General features: G+C 41.3%; 1 protein-coding gene and 1 long non-coding RNA gene across 2 annotated transcripts; both read right to left on the bottom strand.

Annotated features, from left to right (window-relative positions):
* Window positions 1-19: 19 nt before the first annotated feature.
* Window positions 20-26,740, bottom strand: LOC146972290 (B-cell receptor CD22-like). Its single transcript, XM_085802556.1, has 6 exons — window positions 26,726-26,740; window positions 24,657-24,723; window positions 24,343-24,606; window positions 9,043-9,306; window positions 1,889-2,152; window positions 20-336 (listed from the first exon to the last, which is right to left on the bottom strand). Exons 1-6 carry the CDS (start codon window positions 26,738-26,740, stop codon window positions 20-22), a joined length of 1,191 nt encoding a protein of 396 aa, XP_085658682.1.
* LOC146972291 (uncharacterized) lies at window positions 18,872-20,313 on the bottom strand. The gene is made up of 3 exons (XR_015037863.1): window positions 20,186-20,313; window positions 19,463-19,553; window positions 18,872-19,349 (listed from the first exon to the last, which is right to left on the bottom strand). It is a non-coding gene; the product is annotated as an uncharacterized LOC146972291 (long non-coding RNA).
* Window positions 26,741-27,983: the final 1,243 nt, after the last annotated feature.

Here is a 27,983-nt window from a genome sequence, read left to right as displayed (position 1 = left end):
TTTAAAACAATCAGAAGTACTAGACATTATACAGACCTTGACCTCCTGTTTGTTCATCAAACCCAGTGACACAGAAACGTTGACTGGCAGCTCCCAGAGAGTTGGAGCTTTGGCAAACCAGGGTGGAAAGATCAGCCCATTGTGACTGATTCACAGTGATGATGCTCCTCAGACCTGTGTCATTTAGTAACTCCTTGCTGATTGCAAACTTGTCAGAGCCGTCTATAGGTTGCCCATCCAAATACCAGTGTAAAGGGTTTCCCACAGTCTCACAGGAACAGCTGACCTGGTCTGCAGTTTTGATGCAGTCAGATGAGATCAAAACTTGCAGAGTAACTGTAAGAAGGAGAAGATGGACAAGTAAGGAGTTAATAAAACTACATTAAAGTATTCTAAGTACTGAGTTCTGCAGAATCTTTTAGATAGTTTACTGAAATATGTCAGACTTTGCATAACATAAAATCTTGCAAATCTTACGATACGTACATTGAACATCTATGTAAGTGATGGTGGATCGTCCAGTTCCCAGTGAATTTTCAGCTTTACAGAAAAAAGGAGCAGTGTGTTTAGAAGCTTTAATGGTTAAAGTTTGTCCAGTCCCCATGAAAGTCTCCTGTCCTCCATCAGCTCTGAACCAGGTGTAACTTCTGACTGCTGGGTTGGCAGCACTTGTGCACGTCAGTGTTACACTGCTGTTGTCTGGCACTGGACCAGAGGGACTGACTGACACTGTGGTGCTTTTTGGTGAATCTGAAACATGAAGAATAAATTATTTGCGTTATAGGACTGGTGACGTGTCCTTGGTGTACCCCTCAGGCTCTTTGTGGCATAAAAACTTGCGATACAAATATTGAACATCTATTTGAGTGATGTTGGATCATCCATGGGTTTTCCATATATTGTACAGCCATTTTAACAGTAGTGTTTTTCAGTTCAGTGAAATATATCAGGCTGTAGCTACATGATATGAAAATTTTGAATCATGTGATACGTACATTGAACATCTATGTGAGTGATGTTGGATCGTCCAGTTCCCAGAGAATTTTCAGCTTTACAGAAAAAAGGAGCAGTGAGTTCAGAAGCTTTAATGGTTAAAGTTTGTCCAGTCCCGATGAAAGTCTCCTGTCCTCCATCAGCTCTGAACCAGGTGTAACTGCTGACTGCTGGGTTGGCAGCACTTGTGCAGCTCAGTGTTACACTGCTGTTGTCTGGTACTGGACCAGAGGGACTGACTGACACTGTGGTGCTTTTTGGTGAATCTGAAACATGAAGAATAAATTATTTGTATTAAAGGGACAACGAGGAGTTTTGGAAAGCGAAGTGTTCTTATACCACATTTACCATGAGCCTTTGCGCGCACGGTGAAATTCTTGGACCGGCGCAAGACGGACGTCTTGCCAAGAATGTTTTCATTCAAAAGTCAGATGAGAAAGTCAGAGGTTCGAAGATGATCAGATACCGGCGTAGTTCCGACATAAACGGCAATTCTGCTGCGTTATTACCATGACCCACCAGGCAGCGTCAGCGAAACCGAAAGTAAGGAAACGCTGGTCGACTCGTCCAGAATTTCCACCATTAATTAAAATAACAAAATAACGATAGAGACAAAACGATATATTGATCGAAAATGGAGCCATTAACAAGTGTGGGTAGCGAGTTTACTCTTGTGTCAGTTGGTTTCAACCCTTTCTCTGTTCTCTTCCCTTCTTCTCTCTGTGCTCAAATGTACAATATTTTAGCGTTTGTCACTCATTTCCATGTTTTTCAACAGAAAAGGGATTACATTTATCAGGAAGCAAGCAGACTGAAGTCATTCACAAACAGTTGCATTTAAGGCTGGTCCTGCTCTTGCAGTCCTGCCAATAAATTAAAATCATGTGATACATACATTGAACATCTATTTGAGTGATGTTGGATCGTCCAGTTCCCAGAGAATTTTCAGCTTTACAGAAAAAAGGAGCAGTGAGTTCAGAAGCTTTAATGGTTAAAGTTTGTCCAGTCCCAATGAAAGTCTCCTGTCCTCCATCAGCTCTGAACCAGGTGTAACTCCTGACTGCTGGGTTGGCAGCACTTGTGCACCTCAGTGTTACACTGCTGAACTTCTGCACTGGACCAGAGGGACTGACTGACACTGTGGTGCTTTTTGGTGAATCTGAAACATGAAGAATAAATTATCTGCATTAGTCAGGACTGGTGACGTGTCCTTGGTGTACCCTGCTCTTGCTCTATGTCAGCTGAGGGGGGGCGACCGCCATTCCAAAAGACTGCCATTCCGACGGTCCGCTATTACGAAAATTTCCGAAGGTCTGTCATTCCGAATTTCCAAGGGGCCACCATTCCCAAGGTGTCAATCACGGTGTTTTATTTTGAAGGGTCAGGGACCGGATTCTCTCGTGTGTCTTTGTTTGACTTCCTGCCCGGCTTGACGCGATCTCACGCGGAAAATACACCGGGTGAAACGATCGCTGCAGGGCACGAGCCGACGGCGTGTCTGGTGCCTGTGAACGAAACATTATTAGGCGGCCGGCGTGTCCCCGTCCGGCTAATAATGTACAATGGGCCAATATACAAGACAAAAAACTATCACTGTGTATCTCTTCCTGGATTCGAACCCAGGTCACCTGTGTGGCAGGCAACTGCTCTGTCAGTGACAGCATACCAACTTTTCGAAATGGCACACCCTTTTTCAGATTCGGAATAGTGGCCCTTTTTCAAACATAATTAAGGGCCGGCATTCCTAAACATGAAAGTAAACGTTCGGAATGGCGGCCCTTCGGAACGGCACTGTCCCCCCGCGACTCTGCAGAGATAAGAAATATGGACAGTGAATCGATGGAGTCAGTGTAACAGTTGTTTCAACATAATATGAAAAAAAATAGACTGTTCCTGACTTTCTTAGTTGACTGGAAACTTTCCAAAGGACTAGGAGCAAATTTTAAGACACACTCACAGTGTCTCTCACTATCTTCCCAGTTCCCACTCAGCTCTAAGAGTTTGCAACACAAGCTGATATTGGCGTAGAAATTGAGTCAATCTAGTGGGCGTGGGCAAGACACGAACAATGTAGGACGTGATTTTCGGTTGCTCCTCGGGAATGTGATTATAATATAGTTTTAATATAATTTTAAGTTTGTCCACTGTCTGCAACTTGGGGGTGACCAAGCGGTTTTTAGGAGCCCTGCATCTTGAGAGCCAAACCTGCATTTTTGTCGAGCGGCCGGGTGAAAAATTAGTCTACCAATTACTCTGCGAAACCAACACGTTCTCACTCCCAGTGCATCAACAGCCTGACGAACGGTCACTGTCCCTCATCGTCACATGCCTGACTGATTAGGTACCCGTTTTCCGTCATGTGATGACGAGCGGGGCAACCCGGGGATTTCAATTGATTCCAATGCAATCCCCTTTGCGGTGGTATGTGACGCTCAGAGTAAAGTGATCCAGCCGAACCGGCCACAACGCTGAAAGACGCCGTGAGCGTCAGTCCCATTGGATAACTTTTTTTCCCCTAAAGCTTTATTAAACCTGATGCTGCTGTGTCTGACGTAGCTTTCGGTAAGGACGTCATTTCAGTTATTATTTATTTATTTAGGCTATGTATCATGGTTGTTGGTGCAGAATAATCAATCAATGAATAAATAAATGACGTCCTTGTCAGAAGCTACGTCAGACCAAGGGGGGAGTTGTGGATTCTACAAGTGAAGACCACTTCCGCGTTCAAAAAGCTGCAGTTTAGATTAATCGATATTCTGAAGAAAGATCTGATTATTAGCCATAACGCTGTAACCATCCAAGGTCGATTGTGCAACGATAGTATGTGCTTCTGCTCCAAAAGCCCCGTGTAATATCAACTTTATTTTAAGAAAACACGTTTTGTTTCCAATGTCATATCGTAGGTCTAACTAAAAGGTCTTAACATCTTTTTTCTTTTAAGCATTGAATAAAACGGTGCTATATTGTTAAAATTCAACAATAAAGTGCATGAAAGTTGGCTTGAATTTCGACTTCTTTTTTCATAATTTTCACGAGCATCTTTCTGGTCCACATCACATCACATTTAATGTAATTTTTAATTAAATGAGTGAAATATTATTTTATCATTATAATGAATTCAAGGGTCAGAGGTCACTGATTAGTGTTAAATTTAATTTAACTAGACACTCTGAACAACATATCAAAATCTCAGCTTCCTGCATCAAAGTCTTGGTGATTTATTTCAGGAAATGGTGTCAAAAAGGTCAAATTTGACACTAATCTGTGACCTTTGAAACTTGTGAAGGTCGCAGGGGTTTGAAATTGCACATAGTGGATGAACATATTAAACTTTCAGACTGATAGGCCGAAACGTATGGAAGCTATTAATATGAGGTCAGACAATGGAGCATTGCTTTTTGGCTATTTTTGACCCTTCTGAATGGCACAGAGCTCTGAATTTTTTGCTCACACAATCTACTAGACAGTCTGGACCACATATTAAAAGCTCATCTTCCTGAAACAAAGTCTTGGTGTTTTATTCAAGGAAACAGGGTCAAAATGGTCACAGATCAGCGACCATTGACACTTCTGAAGGTCGCAGGGGTTTGAAATTGGACACGGTGGATGACACTAGCCCCTTAATACACATACTCGAATTTCAGCCCCCTGCATCAAACCGTTGAGGAGTTATTAATTTTCCTGCCTTTTTTAAATGCAAAATTCAAAAAAGTGCATTTCCGGCAGCCTTTGACCCCACGGACACCAAACTTGAAATACAAGACCCTCAGATGTCACTGAACAATAATCCAGTGGAAAAAAAACGAAATTCCCAGCTGTTTTCTTAATTGGCTGTTGCTGCTCTGAAAAATCAGGTGCTGTCAGACATATGGCCCTCTACACCCTCTTATGCAGCTGGCCGCTTTGGAGAAACTTTTGTTCTAAAAGTCGTGCAGGTCTGAAATTTGAATATGTGATTTGGGGGCCCGGGACGAGCGCGTAGACATCCATTCGATGCCGATGGGACCCACGCTTCTCAAGAGGCGGGGCTTTAGACAGACGCTTTCTGTGGCCTCCTGGAGGCCGCCGTTTCCATGGAGATGGACCAAATCGCTCGAAACTTGGCCTGTGGAGTGGTGACAAGGCTTGGATGGATTCCCCCGATACCCAGCTCTGGGCCAATCAGAAAGCCAAGTAGCCTCACAGGGGTCCGATTGCAACAGAACCAAAAGTTTATGATAAGAGGCCGTCTCATGAGCAACATACTGAAATTTCAGGGTCCTATCTCAAAGCGTTTGTGAGATATTAAAATAGAGCAGTTGTAAAGGTCAAATACCAAGAAAACGGTGACCTTTGACACTTGTGAAGGTCGCACGGGCCTGAATATGCACATAGTGGTGGGTGGCCCTAGTCCCCTGATACACATATTAAAAATTGAGCCTGATAGGCCAAAGCATCTGGAAGCTATTAAAGAATTTCTGTTGAAACATTTCTCCTTTAATATGAGGTCAGAGAAAGGAGCATTGCTATTGCTATTTTTGACCCTTCTGAATGACACAGAGCTCTGAATGTTTGCACACACAATCTACTAGACATTCTGGACCACATATTAAAAGCTCATCTTACTGCATCAAAGTCTTGGTGTTTTATTCAAGGAAATGGGGTCAAAAAGGTCACAGATCAGCAACCTTTGACACTTGTGAAGGTCACACGGGTTTTAAATTGCACATGGTGGATGGCCTTAGGCCCCGGACAAACATATTAAACTTTCAACCTTATAACCCAAAGAATGTGGACGTTAGGGCTGACCCAAAAAAATCGAAGCTTTGAAGTTCGTTGCCATGGTAATCGATCATGAAGTCCGTGATTGATTGTTTTGTTTTTTTTCTTCCTTTTTTCCTTTTTGACACTGGTTCTCATCGTCAATTGTTACATTACAATGAATAGGCTTCTTGGCATCCTGGAAACCTGCCTGATTTTGGAGATATGCAGTGTTTGTTTGCCATTACTTTCATTATTTCCGCTACGATCGCGCACTGCCCCCCCCCCCCCCCCCAGACGTTACGGTCGCCGCCGCCCTCCCCCCCCCCGTCAGACATTACGATCACGCACCCCCCCGGCCGTCGAAGCTGCGATTAAAATCAATTTTATTTCCGCGAACCTTCGATTATCAAAATATGATAACCGGGTCAGCCCTATTAGACAAAAGGCTTCTAAATCCAGGCTTTGAAGGCCGAGAAACGAGCCTGGACGGTCAGCTGTGACCCTTCTGGAGGTCCGACAGGTCTGAAATTCTACAGAACCTTTGTCCCTAGTGCTCTGAACAACAATCAAAATCTCGGCTTCCTGCATCAAAGTCTTAGTGATTTATTCAAGGAAACAGGGTCAAAAAGGTTAAATTTAACACTAATCAATGACCTCTGACCCTTGAATTCATAATAATGTTTTTCAGATAAAAAATAAAATTTCACTCATTGAATTAAAAATTACATTAAATGTGATGTGATGTACAGAAAGATGCTGGTGAAAATTATGAAAAAAGAAAAAAAAAGAAGTCAAAATTCAAGCCAACTTTCATGCACTGTATTGTTGAATTTTAACAATATAGCACCGTTTTATTCAATGTTCAAAACAAAAAAGATGTCAAGACCTTTTAGTTAGGCCTAATAAGAAAATAATATAAGCTCAATTTGTTTTATTTTTTTATTTGCTGGTAACAGCAAGCTCAACCAATCAGACACGTTGCTGATAAATATGAGGATTATGGGTAATGTAGTGCTTCTCCGTGATATGACATTGGAAACAAAACTTGTTTTCTTAAAATAAAGTTGATATTACACGCGGCTTTTGGACTCAGCAGAAGCACATATCGTTACACAGTCTTCCTTGGATGGTTACAGCCTTATCAGATCTTTCTTCAGAATATCGATTAATCTAAACTGCACACACACACACACACACACACACACACACACACACGCACGCACACAGGTAACCTAATGTGGTTTCAGCTCCTCCATATCAGTGCTTATAGAAAGATGATCATGTGTCTGTCTGATCAGCTCTGTCTTGACCTTAAGATCGTGGGTTTGATTCCCATGTTGACAGAGATGGCAAAACCGGCAGTAGCCCCGTGGCCCATTCAAAATTTCCCCAGAGGAAATTTTCTAGTTGTTGTTTGTTTTTTTTCAGTTGGTTTTGATCCTGTGTCGACAAATTAATGTTAGGTAACAACCCCTAGGGTAGGTGTAAATATTTATAACACTCAATTACTAGCTCTACGTGATTCCTAGTAAAATCGGTGCAACCCATTTTATTTTAGTAATGATTAAATCTTGACACAATTTCAAACAAGGAACGCTATTCTACGCCGCACTGGACAGAGCTCCCCCCTGCTACACAACGCGAAAAGGGTGCACATTTTCTCGAACTTTACACCGACTGTGGCCAAGCGGAGGGTGGCTTTTGTCCAGGTTTAGAGGGAACTATGCCTGTGCTAACGCTAAATTCAGCCTTTGTTTTTTTGAGTATTACTGTTATCTGCTGGGGCTGGGTGCTGGAGTGATGGGGGTGGGAGTGTTGGTATCTGTTCTGGGGTATACTGAATTTAGATCTGTAATTAGAACACTATTGTTTTTCTAATATGTAAAACTCAATAAACAGACTGTTAAAAAAACATATATAGAACATTTTACTTTGTAGATTTTTACCTATCCTACTCTCCTCGTTTATAACAGAGGTGAGTTTAGGATTATCATCATCTCAACCCACGGGCAGACCATTCAATTCAGTAATGGCAAACTGGAGCCTTGTACTGTATATTCAAATCATATGTCATGGGTTTTCCATATATTGTACACCCATTTTAACAGTAGCATTTTTAAGGTTAGAAAAATATATTGGGCTGTATGTAGTATATGAAATAAAAATGTATGATCTTTTGATACGTACATTGAACATCTATGCGAATGATGGTGGATTGTCCAGTTCCCAGAGAATTTTCAGCTTTACAGAAAAAAGGAGCAGTGAGTTCAGAAGCTTTAATGGTTAAAGTTTGTCCAGTCCCGATGGAAGTCTCCTGTCCTCCATCAGCTCTGAACCAGGTGTAACTCTTGACTGCTGGGTTGGCAGCACTTGTGCACCTCAGTGTTACACTGCTGTTGTCTGGCACTGGACCAGAGGGACTGACTGACACTGTGGTGCTTTTTGGTGAACCTGAAACATGAAGAACAAATTATTTGTATTACAAAGAGGAACTATGCAAGTCCTTTTCTGCTCTATTGCTATCCCTCCTCCTGACCACATGTGCATTTGTTTTCAACAAAGCAGGCGAGAAAGCAATCCATGGAGCGGTGGACAACGTTATTTATCATATTCATGCTACAATGTGTATATTTGTGTTTTATCTGTCATAAACAAGAGATTACGGGTTACGGGGTGCATTTTTGGTGCAGTGTGCAGAGACGAGAGCTGGCACCGCTAAAAATCCTACATAGTTCCTCTTTAATCCACACGTAAATGCATCAAATTTGGAAATAAGATTCATCAGTTGAAAAAGAAAACATGTAGAAAAATGCACATTTGTGAAATTAATGTATCAACTTTTAAATGAGTTCACAGTAATAAGTCAGTATCATTGTAAGGAAAGTTTCATACGTAGCACTGAATAGCCTATGGCTTGACTTTGAATTATCTGCACAACATGTTGGACACAGGTAAAAACCATTGATGCAGCTGCTGTCAGTCAACTGATGGTGTTGTATGAGTTTAGTCTGGTGTCAGTTGGTTTCAGCTTTCTATCTGTTTTTCATCTCTTCTTCTCTCTGTGCACACATAATACTGTACAAGGCCACACTGCATGCTGTAAATGCCTGTAGGTGCCAGTTCATTTTAAGAGAACAAGAGGCTAACACAAAGACTGGTCATCCAATGCTCTAACTTCATGGCTCAGTCACACTGTGTTTGCCTGACGAATGGTGTCATTTAATAAGTCAGACAGTCAGTAATTCACCACCAAGGCTGGCCCTGCTCTTTCAGTCCTGCAAAGATTTTGAATCATGTGATACGTACATTGAACATCTATGTGAGTGATGTTGGATCGTCCAGTTCCCAGAGAATTTTCAGCTTTACAGAAAAAAGGAGCAGTGAGTTCAGAAGCTTTAATGGTTAAAGTTTGTCCAGTCCCCATGAAAGTCTCCTGTCCTCCATCAGCTCTGAACCAGGTGTAACTCCTGACTGCTGGGTTGGCAGCACTTGTGCACGTCAGTGTTACACTGCTGTACTCTGGGACTGGACCAAAGGGACTGACTGACACTGTGGTGCTTTTTGGTGAATCTGAAACATGAAGAATAAATTAAATGCATTAGTTATAGGACTGGTGATGAGCTAGAGCTAGTTATGTACAGTAAATGTAGATAGCTATGACTGTCATTGTGTGTCCCTTTTGGTAGCATATATTTTTTATCTTTCAATAGGTCTTAAAGGATAATTACCATTTTGTACAACCTGGACTTTATTTCTAGCATAAAATACGATCATTTACTCACCCAGATAACTTTGGTGTCATTTCAAGTCGTTCTGACGAAATTAGATCCAGCCGAGAGCCGTGTATATCCGTGTAATGCAAGAACACGGGGCACGCAATGCAACCAAAACATTATCTGCCATGAAACTTGTTCATTTCACCAATATTTTGTTATGATAATGTAACACCCTTTAGTTACACACACAGTGTAATCCCCAATATTCCTAGTTTAACCATGTTGAGCTATACAGTCAGAATAAGTTTGTAGATGTAGTTCCTTTATTTCACCAGCTGCATATTCCACACACTCAAGCGCCGCTCACGCGGTAGTTAGTTTCCCCTGCTTGTTTTTTCTTCTTTCCTTCACTGATACCGATGAAGACAGACACACTACAGCCGAGAGAGAGCTTGCTAATGTTAATAACTAGACACAAAGTGGTTAAAACATTATTTTGTCTTGAGTTATTGATCCGTGAGGTATCCGCAACCGTGAGGAGGTTTTTGAGGTGCCGGACATTACCGTGTTGTTGTGTTTTTGTCGAGCAAAACGTGGAGCAGGACACCGGCTTACATGCGTGGAGGGTGTGACGTCGGAACAGCTCATCGTGCATCTGGAGAAAGCATCTATCACATCATACAGATAAGACACAAAATCACACTACCATTGTAGATGAACAATACATGAACAATTGCACCACCATACATTAAAGGACTAACACACAAACTTTGGACACTGACTAAATTGGACATTTGACTATTTTTGGACTTTATTGGACTTTGGTTTAGCCTATTTATTATTTTGGGCCCATTATTTCATTTGTACTTTGAACCATATTTGTATTATTTAATTTGCACTTTGAACAACATTTTTCTATTTTATTTGCACTTTGAACAGTATTTTTGTAAGCTGTAAATTTGTTAATGCTGTTGTTTATAACTGAGGTTGTTGAATGGTAAATACCAGGTTGAATTTACTGGGTTTTTGATACAGAGAAATACGAACTCAGTCATAGCTGAACTATTTCTTTGTACTATTCAAGGGAACAATTTTGTTACTCTTTTCCAAACTGTGGTCCATGTCATTTAAATCCACCCTGAGCAAAACTATATCTTCTGATTTAGCCTAACCTTTAAAGTAGGCTACATGATAGTCACCTTAGCCCATGTACTGCCAGTACATGGGCTAAGGTGACTATCTACAGTGTAGACATGCGTTACAATGAGATAGTGCTTGTCCCCTCTGAGTCCCGGGATTGTCAACATCCGTGGTCTGTAGGTTGACCTACTAACCTCTGACCTGGATAGAGATGGGATTTATGGCTCTTTGAGGGGAGCCGGATCTTGGTGAGCCGTTCCTTTCAAAGAGCCGTTCAAAAAACTTGCTAATTTGACTGATTTTTATAGTTATTAAGTTAATCACTGGAAGGTATGATGGGGTGAGACTTGGAACAAAATAATACAAAATTAGATATCCCACCAATATCTGAGTTTAAATTATTTCAAAAATATTGATAATAACCTCATTTGATATGTATGGACTAGATTTTAAAGTCTGAAATGGATTCATTGTAAATATTTTTTTAAAAGGAAAAAAAAAGAACGGTTCCCAGCTGCGACTCCCATCCCATCGTTCATGTTAACGAGCCGTTCAATAGAATCGGTTCGTTCGTGAACGTCACAACACTAGACCTGGATGATGTCATCTCCGACCGCTGCCCAGCTCATTCTGATAATTCCGCTTTGGCATTCGGGTCCATTTTTAACGCAACTAGCCAGAGCTTTAGTAAGTCTAGGTTGCGGAGAGGAAGCCTGTGGAAGCTGAACTTCATCCAGCTGGTCATTTTGTTCTGACAAGTCAGAAACACAGAGAAACGGACCATCCAGGTCAGAGGTTAGTAGGTCAACCTACAGACCACGGATGTTGATAACATGCCACCACGGGCTCAGAGGGGAATAGCACTATAGCTTATCATAACAAAATATTGGTGAAATGGACAAGTTTCGCGGCGGATAATGTGTTATTTAGAGGCTGCATTCCGCTGCCCTGTAGACTCACATTATATATACGCGGCTCTCGGCTGGATCTAATTTCTAGGGCTGACCCGATTATCATATTTTGATAATCAAAGCTTCGCGGACATAAAATCGATTTTAATCGAAGCTTCGACGGCGGGGGGGTGCGCGATCGTAACGTCTGCCAGGGTGGGGTTGCGCCGGCGGCGACTGTGGCTGACCTGGGGGGGGGGCAATGGCGATCGTTGCGGAAATTATGAAAGTAATGGCAAACAAACACTGCATATCTCCAAAATCTGGCAGGTTTCCAGGATGCCAAGCCAAGTCGCCTACTCATTTCAGTGTTTCCCCCAGAAAATGTGTTAGTTAAGGTGGTGTCTGTCCTGTTGGCGGGGGGGGAGCGAATCGATCGATCGTCCGGGGGGGGGCGCCGTATTAAGTTTCGCTTTCACCACGCGCTGCTGTTATGCATGCGCGCTTCTCTGTGGTGTGTATGTGTGTGAGAGGATGCGGAGATGAATGAAGGCGATCGTCCGACGAGGGGGTGGGGGGGGGGGGACGGCGGCGGCGGCGAATATCGCTACATTTTTATTTTTTAAAGATGTTAGTTTAGGCAGCAGCTCTTTGTTGTTAAGGCGGCCGCCTTAACAGGAAAGCGCTGCGGGAAACCCTGCATTTTAACTCATTTCAGTTTAACAATTGCCGATGAGAACTGGAGTCAAAAAGGAAAAAAGAAAGAAAAAAAAAAACAATCGATCACGGACTTCATGATCGATTACCATGGCAACGAACGAAGCTTCGATTTTTTTGGGGTCAGCCCTACTAATTTCGTCTGAACGACTTGTTCGACCAACGTTATCTGGGTGAGTAAATGATCGGAATTATGCTAGAAATAAGGTCCAGATTGTAAAAAAACGATAATTATCCTTTAAGACCTTTTCAGCATGTGACCTATTCAGTAACTGTTCTTGATCATATCTCTCTCTCTCTGAAACTTCTCCCAACCATGAGGGTGAGTAGAAAATGAGTGAAATTTGAATTTTGGGTGAACTATCTAGTACATCAGGTACAGTCGAGAAAATATAGATTTTTTTACACTGAACATTCAGATCCAACCAGTCAGACTGCCCCATTCCAATGCTATTGTGAACAATGCAGGACAGAGAGGTATCCCATGCAATGTTGCTGAAGAACATTTTTCTCTCAGTGGAGTTCATTTCGTTGACCTGACCCATCTGTCTCTTCAGCCATGTGTACATGTTTGGTTGTGGGTTAGAATTAGCAGCACACTCCATGACAACGCTGCCTCCCTCCATCACTGTTTCCTCTCCCGGAGTCAGAGTCACAGTCACTGGTTTATCTGTGGATAAAGAAAATCAAAACGTACACTTAAAATGGTACAGTAAGACAGTTCACTGTCAATTTACTCTCGGAACAGGCAACTGCAACACTTACATACAATGTTGAGTGTTTTCTGTTCACTTTCTGTGGTGAAGGTTGTGAACTGTGCAGAACATCTAATTTTGCTGTCATGAATTTCATACGTTGCACGTCCAAGCATCATCTCTGTGTATAACCAACCCTCTTGGAGCCTCTGGCTGAAGGTATCATTTCTGGAGAATCCGTCTTTTACCACTTTTACTGTCCAATGAATGGATGGAGGTGAGAAAGGGCAGGAGTGCCTTATGCTACAGTTGGTGTGGAAAAACTCCCCAGCCACTATTTGCTCCGGAATGGAGATTATGGGAGTGTGTCTCTCTGGAAGTCAAAAGAAAGTGATTGGTTGTTGATTTTTAATTTTAACAGTGTATGAATGAGATGTACAGCACAAATCTACTGTAGATATGTCTCTGAATTAGATCTGGATTTTCCCTTCAGGTTACCGTACGTAAAGCTTTATTGTATAATTTATTTGGTTGTTTTTTTAAAAATCAGGTATTGCTAATAATAATATTAAAGGTTAATTACAATTGCATACAAGTAGAAGCTTTCTGTAGAAGAGTTGCCATAATGCGTTGCCATCTTTCATAACGTTTGCCAAAAGGGGGCATAGTTGTTCCGCCTGGGTGGCAACCGCCCTTCCGACATTCCACCAGTCTGACTAATGGGTCGTTCAGACCAAAAGCGTCAAGAGCGTCAAGAGCGTCTTTTTCCGCGACGCTGGTGGTCTGAACACCCTGGCGTTTTGACGCGCGTCAAAGAAGTTGACGTCGGTTGTGGTTGGTCATCCATTTAAAGGGGCCGCGACATCTACACTCTGATTGGTTGCCGCTGCTCCGCATCATCGCTCATTAGCATAAAGTTCAGGAGATTTCAACTTTCTCCTGACGCTCTCGCCGCCAAAACGCGACGCCAACGCCTTTGACGCTCTTCAACGCTCCTCGACGCTGGTTCTCATTGAAAATGAATGACTTCCGGCCACCGCGACGCTCTCGACGCTTTCGGTCTGAACGCACAGATAGGCCTCTAATTGTCTAAATGGCAGCACTTAATTTTCTATCAAACGTCCCATCATTCCGACAATTTTTGCCTCCTATGGTCGGAATGAGGGTATTTTGTTCTTTTTTTAAACATCCTGCCTTCCCGACAATTCCTTCAATAGCAAAATATTTTGCACTGGTTGGGCTTAGGCAATGATGAAAGGAGTTGGTTAAGTTCAGTAAAAAGACCAGGTAGTGGCTAGACCATAGACTGTAAAAAATATGGACGTAGCATCCGTGACGTCTCCCATTGGTTTCGGGGAGTCGTTTTTGTGACTTATGGCGGCCTGAACAGCGCCATGTTGGATTTACCGGCCGAGAACCCGCCCACTGGCCTCGAAGCAGCTGTCCACGGACCACTCCGGACCTGTCATTAAACGTTTCCGCGCCCTAATTGGCCAGAATTTTAACCTAATAATAGTAAAACGGTAGAGTTAAAAAAGAAATTCACCCCCCTCAGGGTGTGTGCGGGGATAGAAACTATCGATTGAGACCAAAAAACGTTCTGACACCAGGCTTTGATCATGTTTATTGAGGATGTTAAGTCGGCGATTTTAACATGGGGGTCTATGGAGAATGCTGCTTTTTGACACCAGCCCCCAGAGGAAGCCGAGGGGATTGCAGTTTTTTGAACGTGAAAGTGAGCTTCACTTCTCAGACCGACAACTGCCCCCTTGGGCTAGACAGGCAGACTGGTCCCTGTCTGCGCTCTGCTGCGTAATTACGCACAACCATGTGGGTATTCCTCTATCAGCATGTCTTAAAGAAGGGAGTCACCTGAGTAACGCACATTTCCTTATATTAAAGCCTTGTCAGAATGGTGATATGTCTAAATGGTGGTATGTCGAAATGACAGCATGTAACCGTTCTGCCTTTTGAGGCGGTGAGGGTAAAGCACTCAGAGGCAGTTGTGCTTATGGATGTGCCAAATTTGAACCTGTTTAGCACTTTCGTGATTCTTTTGCACTGGAGGACGCATATTCTTTGACCTGTGAGAGGAAAACCATACCACCAAAGCGACGACAGGATAAAACAATAGTGAATATTGCCGTGGCTTTTACCAGGTCAAAAGAACTCATGTGGGAGAAGGATTTTACAAGGGATGTGGAAGTTGCCTGCTTTCTGCTGGACAGGTAGGCTAATGCAATCTGAAACTCAAAATCAGTTTGGCGTAATGTTAGAACCGGCACAGTCCAGCAGTTTACTTCTTGTCTATGGAGAACTTGCTGTGTACTGTCTTTCTAAAACAGTGGAGACGGATAGTTTTGTTAGCTACATTAAATTGTTTTAAATTTCACACACAGGGCTTTTTAAATGAAATTACAACTATTTACTTACCAACAACAATAGTTACTGTTTGATCATAGAATCTCTGCTTTTTTGATTCTGGGTAGATCCAAACATAAACTTGCACGTTGTTGTCATCCCGCCTCACATTTTCAATCATCAAGGTACAGTTTCCCTTTGCAGCATTACCCGGCACTGAAGTGCGTCCTCTGAACTGTTGTTCAGCTGTATCTGGGTGAAGTTGGTCATACACCACAGGGTAAGCTGTTTTATGGTACTTGTACCAGGTGACGTGAGTATGAGGTTGTGTCTGACATGGCACCACAACACAGCTCCCCTCCACTGCAGTAACTGTTCTGGGTACAGTGATGATCCAGCTTTTCACCTGCTGTAGAGCTGTGATGGTTTTGAGGGGTGAGAAGAGGAGGAAGTCGTATTATAGAACACCATCAAGGTCAGCTGTGGTTATTTAATTTTCTGAGGCCATATTTGGAGATGAGTGAGAAAGTTATACAAGCATAGACATACGTGACTTTAAAAGCCACTTGACCACATAGCAGAATTTCCAGTCAGAGTGACTCCTGTTGCTTACATGATGCAACAACAAACTGCACAAAAACTGGAAACAAAAAAGTTGTGACATGACACCAAAAATAATGGGATGTTAGTTTTCCCCAATAACATATCACAACACAGAAGGATAATAATCAACCCTTTTCTCGTAAGGCAGATACACTACATTGCCAGTAGTGTGTAAACATGTAGCAAAATACAGCAACTGCTTTCAAATGCTTTTTATTGATTAGCCTACCATATTGTAAATATTGTACATTAGCATGACTACTACAACAATATGGCATACACTACATCACCAGTAGTGTAACATTAGTTGCCTACATTATTGATTAGCCTACTATTTAATCATACAATGTCCATCGCCATGACGCTCTGAAGAACTAAATTGCAACCCCATCAAATAGTCCCAGACAGTTTATCCGAGTCTTTATCGGATGACACTAATTACTGAAATATAAGCGTATTGTTATCATTTTTAATATTTAATACAGAAAACAAAAGGCAAACAGGAAGCTCAACATTACCAGTAAATAAGCTCAGCAGTCTGAGTAGATGAACAGTCCCCATGAAGAGAGTAGTCACTGCACCGTTCACTAAGTCACGTCTTTGAAACACAGCAGCTGTAACAAGGTGTGTTTAAGGGTCAGACTGTCATGTTTTTGTATCGCACCATTTCTACACATTACTGTGCTATTTTACACTATGGTGCTAGAGACAGTGATGAAAATACATATAGTAGTACAATAAAATTATTCTTAATTCTATACAAGCACAGCCCATCATTTGAAAAAAAAGGAAGTAAAATGAAAGTCATTTTGAGAATTTGAAAAACCATTCAGATTTTATATATTTTTTCAGCTGATAACAAGAGGGCTTACCTTGCTAGATGAGCTATTATGTAAATTTGTCTGTGGTGCTCCACTGGTCTATTACAAGTCCACCACTTTACCACCACCTAATCCCCTCTACACCCCCTCTGCTCTAGTCTCAAACAGGAAACTTGCTGGGGCCCATTTAGCCTCAAAGACAAGAAAACTTAACAGAGAATGACTCTTGTCAGTTAAAAAACTCACTCATGATGTACAATAGGCTAATGGGGGTCTTCAACGTTTTTCAGGCCAGGGACCCCCAAACTGACAGAGACATGGAGCAGGGACCCCTACTCATGCACCAACCCCCTGAACCAATTCTGTTTTGTATATATACCATGGAAATGTGCTACTGTAGGCTACATATATTCCCTGCAACGTATTCCAAAGCATACTTGTGTTCAGCCAAATCCTTACAGTGGATTATATATTATATATATATATATATATATATATATATATATATATACACACACAAGTATGCTTTGGAATATATGTAATGTTCGAATACATATAATCCACTATAAGGATTTGGATGAACACAAGTATGCTTTGGAATACGTTGCAGGGAATAGCCTACAGTAGCACATTTCCATGGTCGCTAGACACCCCTATGCAGACGCACACATGCGCACACACACACACACACACACACACACACACACACACATAAATTTAGCTATGTTCTATATTGTGATTTTTGAAATCACATTTCATTTGTTACCGTGTATTTGAGTGTTCTGACTGAGTATAAAAACAATTTTCTAAAATTTTACAACACATGTATGTAATGTCTGTAGTTACAGTAAAAAAAAAGAAAAAAAATCCTAAGTCATTATGATGAATGGAGAAGAAGTGTTTTCTATTAATCATAGTGTTTTTGAGAATAAATAACATTGTTTTGAATGTAAAGTTTCATTTTGCAGGAGAAGTTAGGGGCTTTGCCCATTGTGTGTGTGTTTTTGGATTGTGTGTGTGTGTGTGTGTGTGTGTGTAGAGTTCTGAGAGTATATGCTTTCAGAAAATGTGTGTAAACAATCAAGAAAAACTGTAATGGGTTGATAAGTTTCGTTTCTACCACGCACCACTGGCATGCATGTGCACTTCTCTCTCTCTCTCTCTCTCTCTCACACACACACACACACACACACACAGACTGTGTGAGCATATGTGTAAGAGACTATATAGTGGTGTGTTTGAGAGCAAATACAAAATATTTCCTAAACGGCCTCTCATAGTACCGCTGTCTTTAATATTCATCTCTGTAGGAAACCCTACAAATACACTGTAAATGCACTGTCAAGTGGTTTGGTGTAGAGACACTGGATGTACTGTCTGGATAAGTTGTAGTTGAGTGTTTTATCATCTTTCAAACATCTAATCACTCTTATCTCAGTGGTATTGGAGGTTCTGAACTAGTTTTCTATTTTTTTACTTTTTCTAACTCTGAAACTAAAGCACTGAAATGAATAGTTGACAAATAAAGTTGAAACAAATTACATCAGCCGTTTTTTTAAAAGTCATTGATTACTGTAAAACAGTACATGTGTCCATTCTTCAGAAGCGAGTTTGTTTTCAAATTATCGCTCTTGTCGGCCATTGTAAACAGTCTCTTTGGATTTGGGACTGGGGTTGTAAAAGGAGCTTTCATTTTCTTTATATTTTATAAACAATTATTAGACAATTTAATCAATAATTAAAAGATTTATTTGCAGCTTTGATCAGCTTCACATCAGTGCAAAACAAGAGTGAAAAATTGATCCTGATTGTTTCAACTGTCAGTGTCAATAACACTGATGAGAAAAGAGAGAGTCAATATATTATATTTTATTTTATGGTGATAAGACAAGTTGACACTAGGTGGCAGAGTGTTCACATGTTACAGCAGAGGAGGTTCAAAGTGGTTTGTAAGACTGCACTTTACAGTAACTGGACCAGGAGCACTCAAAGTTTGGTTGTTAGGTTATAACATGTCAGGTCATGTAACATTTAAATCACTTAATAAATAAAGTAAGTTCAATCAGTCCACAAGTTCAAAGCACATTGAGACACAATACTTTATTCATGTTATTTTCACATTAGCTACAAATATGTTTGATAAACACAGAATCATATTGATGTCACAGTCAGTCACACAAAATGATTCAAGTGCTGAACACAGTCACTGTATAATGGAGCCAACAGAGTGGCTTCTAGCTCTGTTGTAGAGAGAAAAGACTTCCAGCTCTTTTAAAGTGAGAATGGAGACCATTCACCAAAAGTGAGAAACACCACTAGCTCAAACATGATCACATGTCTAACTGTGAATGTTTGTGATGAAGTTTGAACCAACATTGAACAACATTTTGTTCATGTTTTAATTGTTGAACTGTTGAAAATGGATTCATGGTCACACAGAGGACAGTGCAGAGAAGAGCAGAGTGATACAAGGAGGAAAGTTTTTGCTTCAACTGAGGTAATATATTACAAATCCTTACTATCTGGTAATCATCATAATCATCATCAGTGGAAGTTGACAGTCAGTTTGGACATTGGGCTATGACATCATACTCTGACGACTTGTCTATACGATCCAGTGACACGTACGTGCTGTCGTCTTCTTTTGGCTTCACGTTCCTGCGTGATCTCCTGTGGTGAAACAAAAGAGAGAACGACACGTAGGTTTCATCCTCTCATTTAAAACACTGAGTTGTAAAAACATCAGCTGAGCCTTCAAATTAAAGTAACAGGTTATCACATACCAAAGGATTGTCATGAAGATGATACAGAAGACATTGACACTGAGAGACACACCAGCAATGGCCCAAGGAAGGACTCCACTGAGAGGTCCACCTGCATGAAAAGATTGAAGAAATCATCTGACTTTGTGACTGCTCACATCTGACGGCAAAAGAAACAACATTGGTGTGGCAGTAGACGACATTTTCTGATCTATTACTGAGTTGTGACTCTGGTTGAGGCCGGTGCAGTGGTACAGTGGTTAGCACAGGAAGGTTCTGGGTTCAATTTCTCTCTAGAGTTCAGTTTACATGCCGTCCTTGTGTCTGCATGGGTTTTCTCTGAGTACTTCCTGTCACAGTCAAAGACATGCACACTAGGTGACTCTAAGTTGTCCTTCGTTGTGAATTAGAGTGTGCGTGTGTCTTATTCATTTCTAATTAGCCCTGTGATAGACTGGAGCCCCCCCCCCCCCCCATAGATGAGTATATAGATTATAGATTTTACTTTGAATTATCTCCAGTCTAATTTTACCTATCCCACTCTCCTCATTTATAACAGAGGTGAGTTTAGGATTATCATCATCTCAACCCATGGGCAGACCATTCACTTCATTAATGTCAAACTAGAGCCTTGTATATCAAATCTTGTATCAGGACATCCATATTAACAGTAGCATTTTTCAGTTCAGTGAAATATATCGGGCTTTACCATGACATAAAAACTTTGAATCATGTGATACATACATTGAACATCTATGTGAGTGATGTTGGATCGTCCAGTTCCCAGTGAATTTTCAGCTTTACAGAAAAAAAGGAGCAGTGAGTTCAGAAGCTTTAATGGTTAAAGTTTGTCCAGTCCCCATGAAAGTCTCCTGTCCTCCATCAGCTCTGAACCAGGTGTAACTCCTGACTGCTGGGTTGGCAGCACTTGTGCACCTCAGTGTTACACTGCTGTACTCTGACACTGTGGTGCTTTTTGGTGAATCTGAAACATGAAGAATAAATTATTTGTATTACAATTGTATACAATTACATAATGATTCTCAAATGTAAAATATTTTAGCACAACATAATTTGTCATTTCCATGTTTTTCAAGAGAAAACGTTTTAAATTTAGCAGGTCAGGGCTCATTAAGACTACACATTAAAGCAGAAGTAAGCGGAATATTTGTGTTCATATGATTCTTAAATAGTTATATCTTCCGACAGCAATCACTTATATAGAGTGTTTGGTCTGAAACACGGATCTGTCAGACACTCTGCTCTGCTGTAAACCGAGGAGAAAACGTTCCTTGTATCCTACAATCTTTATCCAATGAGGAGAGAGAACGGCATAAAGGGGCGGTCCTCTCTGTGTGTGCAGCCAAGGGATGCGCGTGAATGTGGTGACGTAGGGACGAGGGCGGGGACTGCTAACTCCATCGGCTGACAAGAAGTTAGCCAAAACCACCGGATCGCTTACTTCTGCTTTAATGAGCAGCAGTCCAAGCCATGACAAATGCTCCAAGTTTGCCACACCGCATGCTGTAAATGCCTGTAGGTGCCAGTTCAGTTTAAGAGAACAGGAGGTAATACCAGAACTTGGCTGGTCATCCAAAGCTCTAACTTCATGGCTATATATATATATATATATATATATATATATATAGAGAGAGAGAGAGAGAGAGAGAGAGAGAGAGTCAGACAGACAGTCAGTCATTGACAAACAGTTGAATTTACAAGGCTGATACTGCTCTTGCAGTCCTGCCAAAACATTTAAAATCATGATACGTACATTGAACATCTATGTGAGTGATGTTGGATCGCCCAGTTCCCAGAGAATTTTCAGCTTCACAGAAAAAAGGAGCAGTGAGTTCAGAAGCTTTAATGGTTAAAGTTTGTCCAGTCCTCATGAAAGTCTCCTGTCCTCCATCAGCTCTGAACCAGGTGTAACTCCTGACTGCTGGGTTGGCAGCACTTGTGCACCTCAGTGTTACACTGCTGTTGTCTGGCACTGGACCAGAGGGACTGACTGACACTGTGGTGCTTTTTGGTGAATCTGAAACATGAAGAATAAATTGTTTGTATTACACAATTATATAATGATTTACTGTCAATAAGAGATTGATCGGTTAAATGTCTAAATGAATCCACGAGTAGGTGTGTCAAATTTATAGAAAAAGATTCATGTCAGTTGAAGGAGAAAACATGTAGAAAAACCTAGCACTGAATATGGCTGGACTTTGAATTATCAAAATGTTGGACACAGGTAAAACCTGTTGATGCAGCTTCTGTCAGTCAACTGATGGTGTTGTATGAGTTTAGTCTGGTGTTAGCTGGTTTCAGCTTTCTATCTGTTTTCTCATCTTCTTCTCTCTGTGCTCAAATGTAAAATATTTGAGCACAACATCATTTGACATTTACATGTTTTTCAAGAGAAAAAGTATTAAATTTAGCAGGAAACGAGGCTCATTAAGACTACACATTAATGAGCAGTCCAAGCTATGACAAATGCTCCAAGTTTGCCACACCACATGCTGTAAATGCCTGCCAGTTCATTTTAAAGGGATAGTTCAACATTTTGGCAAATTGGCCCATTGCCATAATGTCTATAGTCTTAGGAGCAGGTTCGTTACCTTTAATTGTCGGTGCAAGCTATTTTTAGAACGGCGGAGCAGAGCCGCAAGCTGCTCAGAGCTACGCTACAGAGGCTAATGGGATTTCTTGGTTTACCTCATCAAACTCATCAAACTCATCAAATACACAATCCAACAACTCCAAAACGCTCCTGTGGACAAGTTGTGACCTGCATATTCACCATGCTATGGGATAATAACAGAACGTTACAAGATGGAGTTGTTTTTGAGGTAAATTCATGCAAAACCACTGATGCACGTTGCCGTCTGGGGCAGGTTGCGATAAGCAGTCTCTGCATTTGCCTCGAAAACAACTTTGTCTCTTAACGTTCCATTATTATCTCATAGTGTGGTGAATGTGCAGGTCACCACTTGTCCACGGGAGCGTTTTGGAGTTGTTGGATTGTGTATTTAATGAGTTTGATGAGGTAAACCAAGAAATCCCATTAGCCTCCGTAGTGTAGCTCTGAGCAGCTCGCGGCTCCGCTCCGCTGTTCTTACACCGACAATTAAAGGTAACAAACCTAGGCTACTCCTAAAACTATAGGGATTATGGCAATGGGCCAGTTTGCCAAAATGTTAAACTATCCCTTTAAGAGAACAAGATGCTAACACAAAGGGCCCTAGTTTGCTGGCGCAGCGCAGGTGGCGCAAGGTAGCGCAGCCGGTCTAATGCAAGTTTCGACCAGCGCAGCCTAGCGCAAAGTCAGATTGGAAGATTGGCAGATCGCGCTGCGCTGAGATAGGCGTGGCCGCGCAGCAGGGGGAGGCGTCACAGATTCTGCTTGGTGCAGTGGAAGTTTTGTGCGAAAATGTCCCGCCGAGGTTGCGCTGAAAGCTCGCCACCTCCAACCAGGTCTAATCTCAGCACAGGGCGAAGCGCAGCAGGTGCAGTGGAAGTTTGGCTGACTGACCTGCAGTGCACACACGTCACCAAGACCTCACAGGCAGATCTCCACAGTTCCAGACACATTTCAATGCAATAAATATCCACAATAACCACTATTTAATGCAACTAACGGAATCAACACGTGAATTTATATCTATATAGATTGTCCCCTCTCATCTGACGTCAGATCAAAGCAGAGATCAAAGGCTGTGGCACGCGTAATGTAAACTCCACCTGAATTAACACAGCAGGGACGAACTGGCACTGAAAAGCAGCTGTGGATGTCCCAAGCAGGACTGAGGGTGGATGACTGCATGTCGCTGCCATACCACTCTGCCCTTGTGATGATCCCCTTTATTTATTTATTTATTTATTTACTTATTAATTCATAAGCGCGTGCGACCGCATCACGCAGCCGTAATGAAAAACAAAACACAAATCATTATCTCTCTTAGTCCACCACAACAGCCTGGTATCAGATAGTCAGTATATAGCCTACTACAGTATACTCAGCATCTCTATCACAGAAAAAAAAAGAGAAAAAAAGAGACGGACAGAGAGAGAGAGAGAGGAGGACAGAGAGAGAGAGAGAGAGAGAGAGAGAGAGAGCGTCCTTTACGCTGATTTCATCCACATGGTCTTTGTTTATGTTGTGATTAGTGTAGCCTACACCTCTCATCTTATACACAGGGTTTGAATAAATGTGAGTTTCTTTATTAGTTTATTAGTTGTTGTTTCTTAGATTGGGCAGGGGTTCTCAGTGTATCAGATCAATCCTGGTTAAGTATATTAGTAAACTCATTATTGGTCACTCTGAGCTCGGACCTCCGGACCAAAACAGCTGTTTCCTCCTGGGAGAGGTTCGGCCTCTGGCGTCGCTGTCTCCTCCGTCCATGTCAAAGTATAAAATGACAAACTTGCAGCGCGCATCGCCCGCCGCGCAGTTAAAGGTGAGGAGAGGAGCTCCTTTGATTGGTGAAGATCTGACTCGGCTGTGTCAAACCCACTCCACGCCTTTCTCTCCTCCTCCTGTCTCCCTCCCGCCCTCTCTCCTCCCTCTTCACCGTTTGCGCCGGTGGGAGGGACGAGGGGAGGGGCTGCGCTGGTCTAAGTCTGACTGCGCGGCCCACCAATCTTGCGAAATGGACCTGGGCCACACCCCGTTGGCGTGGCGAAGCTGCGCTGCACTTAGACTTCGCTCGGTCAAGGAAACTAGGGCCCAAACACTTGGCTCGTCATCCAATGCTCTAACTTCATGGCTCAGTCACACAGTGTTTGACTGACCAATGGTGTCACTTCATGAGTCAGACAGTCAATCATTGACAAACAGTTGCATTTATAAGGCTGGTCCTGCTCTTGCACTCCTGCCGAATAACTTAAAATCATGTGATACGTACATTGAACATCTATTTGAATGATGTTGGATCGTCCAGTTCCCAGAGAATTTTCAGCTTCACAGAAAAAAGGAGCAGTGAGTTCAGAAGCTTTAATGGTTAAAGTTTGTCCAGTCCCCATGAAAGTCTCCTGTCCTCCATCAGCTCTGAACCAGGTGTAACTCCTGACTGCTGGGTTGGCAGCACTTGTGCACCTCAGTGTTACACTGCTGTTGTCTGGTACTGGACCAGAGGGACTGACTGACACCGTGGTGCTTTTTGGTGAATCTGAAACATGAAGAATACATTTTTTGCATTAGTCATAGTTCATGGTGTACCCTGCTCTTGCCCTTTGTCAACTGGGATTGAGTGCTCTCCCCCTCCCCTCCACGACCCTGCGGAGATCTGCAATTGGGACAATGGCTGGGTGGAATCATAGGTGTAACATTTGAATTGTGTTTTAACGTAACTTAAAAAATGAGACAGTCCCTGACTTTCTCATTTGCTTGGAGACGTTCTATATGTAGGACACGCCCCTATACACCACAAACAGTTTGCAATGTAAGCATATACAGGTTAAAACTGGAGTCATTGTCAACAGAGAAAAAAATATATAGAAATGTTTACATTATAGATTTTACTTTAAATTATCTTCAGTCTATTGTTACCTATCCCACTCTCCTCATTTATAACAGAGGTGAGTTTAGGATTATCATCATCTCAACCCACCCCGGGCAGACCATTTAATTCAAATCCTACGTCATGGGTTTTCTATACATTGTAAACCCATATTGTACAGTATCATTTTTCAGTTCAGTTAAATATTGGGCTTTACGTGACATAAAAACTTTGAATCATGTGTTACGTACATTGAACATCTATGTGAGTGATGTTGGATCGTCCAGTTCCCAGTGAATTTTCAGCTTTACAGAAAAAAGGTGCAGTGAGTTCAGAAGCTTTAATGGTTAAAGTTTGTCCAGTCCCGATGGAAGTCTCCTGTCCTCCATCAGCTCTGAACCAGGTGTAACTCCTGACTGCTGGGTTGGCAGCACTTGTGCACCTCAGTGTTACACTGCTGTTGTCTGGTACTGGACCAGAGGGACTGACTGACACTGGGGTGCTTTTTGGTGAATCTGAAACATGAAGAATAAATTATTTGTATCATTTAAGTATTTGCCAACGGAAAGATTATGACAGAAATGTCTAAATGTATTCACAAACAGACAGATTAATCCTCCACAATGAAAAGGTTTCACAGTGTATTGTCGATTCATATCTGAAATGAAATTAAACCAGTCTTTTCCAGTACAATTCACTGCAGGCTCCACACATCCTTAGCTGCCCGGACCCTATTGTATTCCTAGGAATTCTTCCTTCTTCTTCTTCTTCTTCTTCTTCTTCTTCTTCTTCTTCTTCTTCTTCTTCTTCTTCTTCTTCTTCTTCTTCTTCTTCTTCTTCTTCTTCTTCTTCCAAGGAAGTCATACTTCCCATGGGCGAAAACTCACCAAACTTTAACAATAAGCGTTTAAATTTAAAAACTTTAAAAATTCCTACCAAACCAACGGTAGATGCTAAAGTTTTGAAACTTCACCACAATGTAGCCTCAATACTGCTGAAACTTTTGTCCACTTAAACTCATTACAAATTATGAAGTCCATCACTCTGTTTTTTTCAATAACTGTAAAACTTTTAAGATGTATCTCCTCCCACAATTTTTGCTCAATTGACACCAAACTTGCTACAGAGCATCTCCAGACCGTCCTCCACAAAACTTGTTTCTCAGATTTTTGATTAAGCAAAAATTGAGCCTACAGTGCATGAAAACGTTTGACTGTAAACAGTACTGTAAACGTATACCATCAAATTCTTGATAAATACATTTTCAATCTTCCTGAAAAAAAATGAGAATATTCTGGAGTCATGGTTGATGAAGTTTGGCAAATATCAGAATTTTATCTCAAAAACTGAATTTTCTAGAACATTTTGAATTCTGCTCTCATGGGAACAACTGCAGTCAATGTGAGAGTGGAATTTATAATCATCATATTTTCTCTTATGAAGCAAAACACTTATCATTAACCCTTAGATGCATAAGTGGGGTCAAAAATGACCCCATGGCTTGTTATTCTTCAAAATCTTTGAAATTAAAAGTAATTATAATTTCATATTCCAGGTATTCCTCATAAAACATGTTTGTGACATGAGGCCATTTGTATTTTAAAAAAATATTTCATTAACTTTAAGAAATTGCAGTTTTTGTATCACTACCCCACTCTTCCATAAGTGGGGTCAAAAACGACCCCAAGCATTTCCTATGGAATTTCCAAGGAACCTTTGATTCTTATCAACACTGACTGTCAGTGTACATTTACTGTCCCACTTACACATCTGATGTCAGTAGTCTCACCACCCAGGAGGTCATTTTTACGCAGCAACATACATGTAAGTATTATCTTCATTTATGAACTTATTTTCCACATCCATGACTTTTCTGTGATAGTATTACGTCGTATTATTGTCATCAAATTAGCCTACTTTGTACTTCTTACAAAGTAGTTGTTGTTACAAAGTAGGCACTATTTAGCTTAACTGCAAAGTAATGTTAGTACTTTGATGTTAGCTAGTATAAGGTAGCTAACATTACTGCATTTGTTGTGTAGAGATTGAGACTTGTAATATATCTATAACTTCCCTGTAATAAAAGCTAACCCGTTATACGATTATTGATTATTGATGTGATGTGGTGTGTGCACGTGCGTGTGCGCATGTATGTCTGTGTATTTACATAAATATTACATATTATATTTTACATATTTATATAAATGCACAGACATTTACTTACATAGCTACGTATTAATTTATACAGTAGTTTTGTGTGCCATTCAAACATTGTCCTTTTTATGTTTTCTCATCTAAAGTATCATGGCTGTTATAGGAGGCCAGCTAGGATTCCCGAGGACCTTGCCCGACAAATGATCCTGTTGCACACAGAGAGAAGAGAGAAGATGTTTGTGTGTTTACATATGCATGGACAGTGTTATGGTCCCCGGACCTACTCAATGCTCTTTGTTTATCCTCCATAGTCAAACAGATAGACGGACACACAAACAATGGATTTTGACATTTTTGATACCTGATTGATTGTTTTGTGATCAAATGTGAATAAAAAGTGATAAATGAACATGTCAAAAATGAAATCACTCTTTTGTTGACCAAAATATAATGAAAATCATCATCTTTAACCAAAATTAAAGACATTTATTGCACAAACGCATTGATTCTAATTGGGGTCATTTTTGACCCCACTCATGGAAGAGTGTAGGTATGCATCCAAGGGTTAAAAACAAATCACCAACATTTCCATGCTGCCAAGATGCAATTTATGTATTATCAGATTTTTGTTTAGATAACTGAATTTCTGACATTTTGACCATTTCATCACAACAGCTGCCCGGGCACTGGCTCACCTGAGTGGATAAATGAAGCTACACAGCAGGTCTCACTACCAGCTAATTAGCTCAGTGAGTTAGGAGCTGGTTCTTGGTGTCAGAGATTGTGAGTTCGAGACCCAGTGAGGGTGATGATGATGATGATGACAGATCAAAATGTCAGATGTCCTCAACATGAAACACAAGACAGTTGTCCTAATGGTGGCATCACAGCAA

The sequence above is a fragment of the Trachurus japonicus genome, chromosome 16 (assembly GCF_045865225.1).
Source record: "Trachurus japonicus isolate A0001 chromosome 16, Traja_1.0".
NCBI classification, from domain to species: domain Eukaryota; kingdom Metazoa; phylum Chordata; class Actinopteri; order Carangiformes; family Carangidae; genus Trachurus; species Trachurus japonicus.
This window is presented reverse-complemented; position numbering and strand designations above follow the sequence as displayed.

What these genes read in the sequence shown, in the direction of transcription:
- LOC146972290 (XM_085802556.1), bottom strand. An exon ending in TGACAAAGGGCAAGAGCAGG is followed by an intron (nt 24,607 to 24,656) that starts GTACACCATGAA and finishes TTCATGTTTCAG; the next exon opens with ATTCACCAAAAAGCACCACG. An exon ending in CACTCACATAGATGTTCAAT is followed by an intron (nt 2,153 to 9,042) that starts GTACGTATCACA and finishes TTCATGTTTCAG; the next exon opens with ATTCACCAAAAAGCACCACA.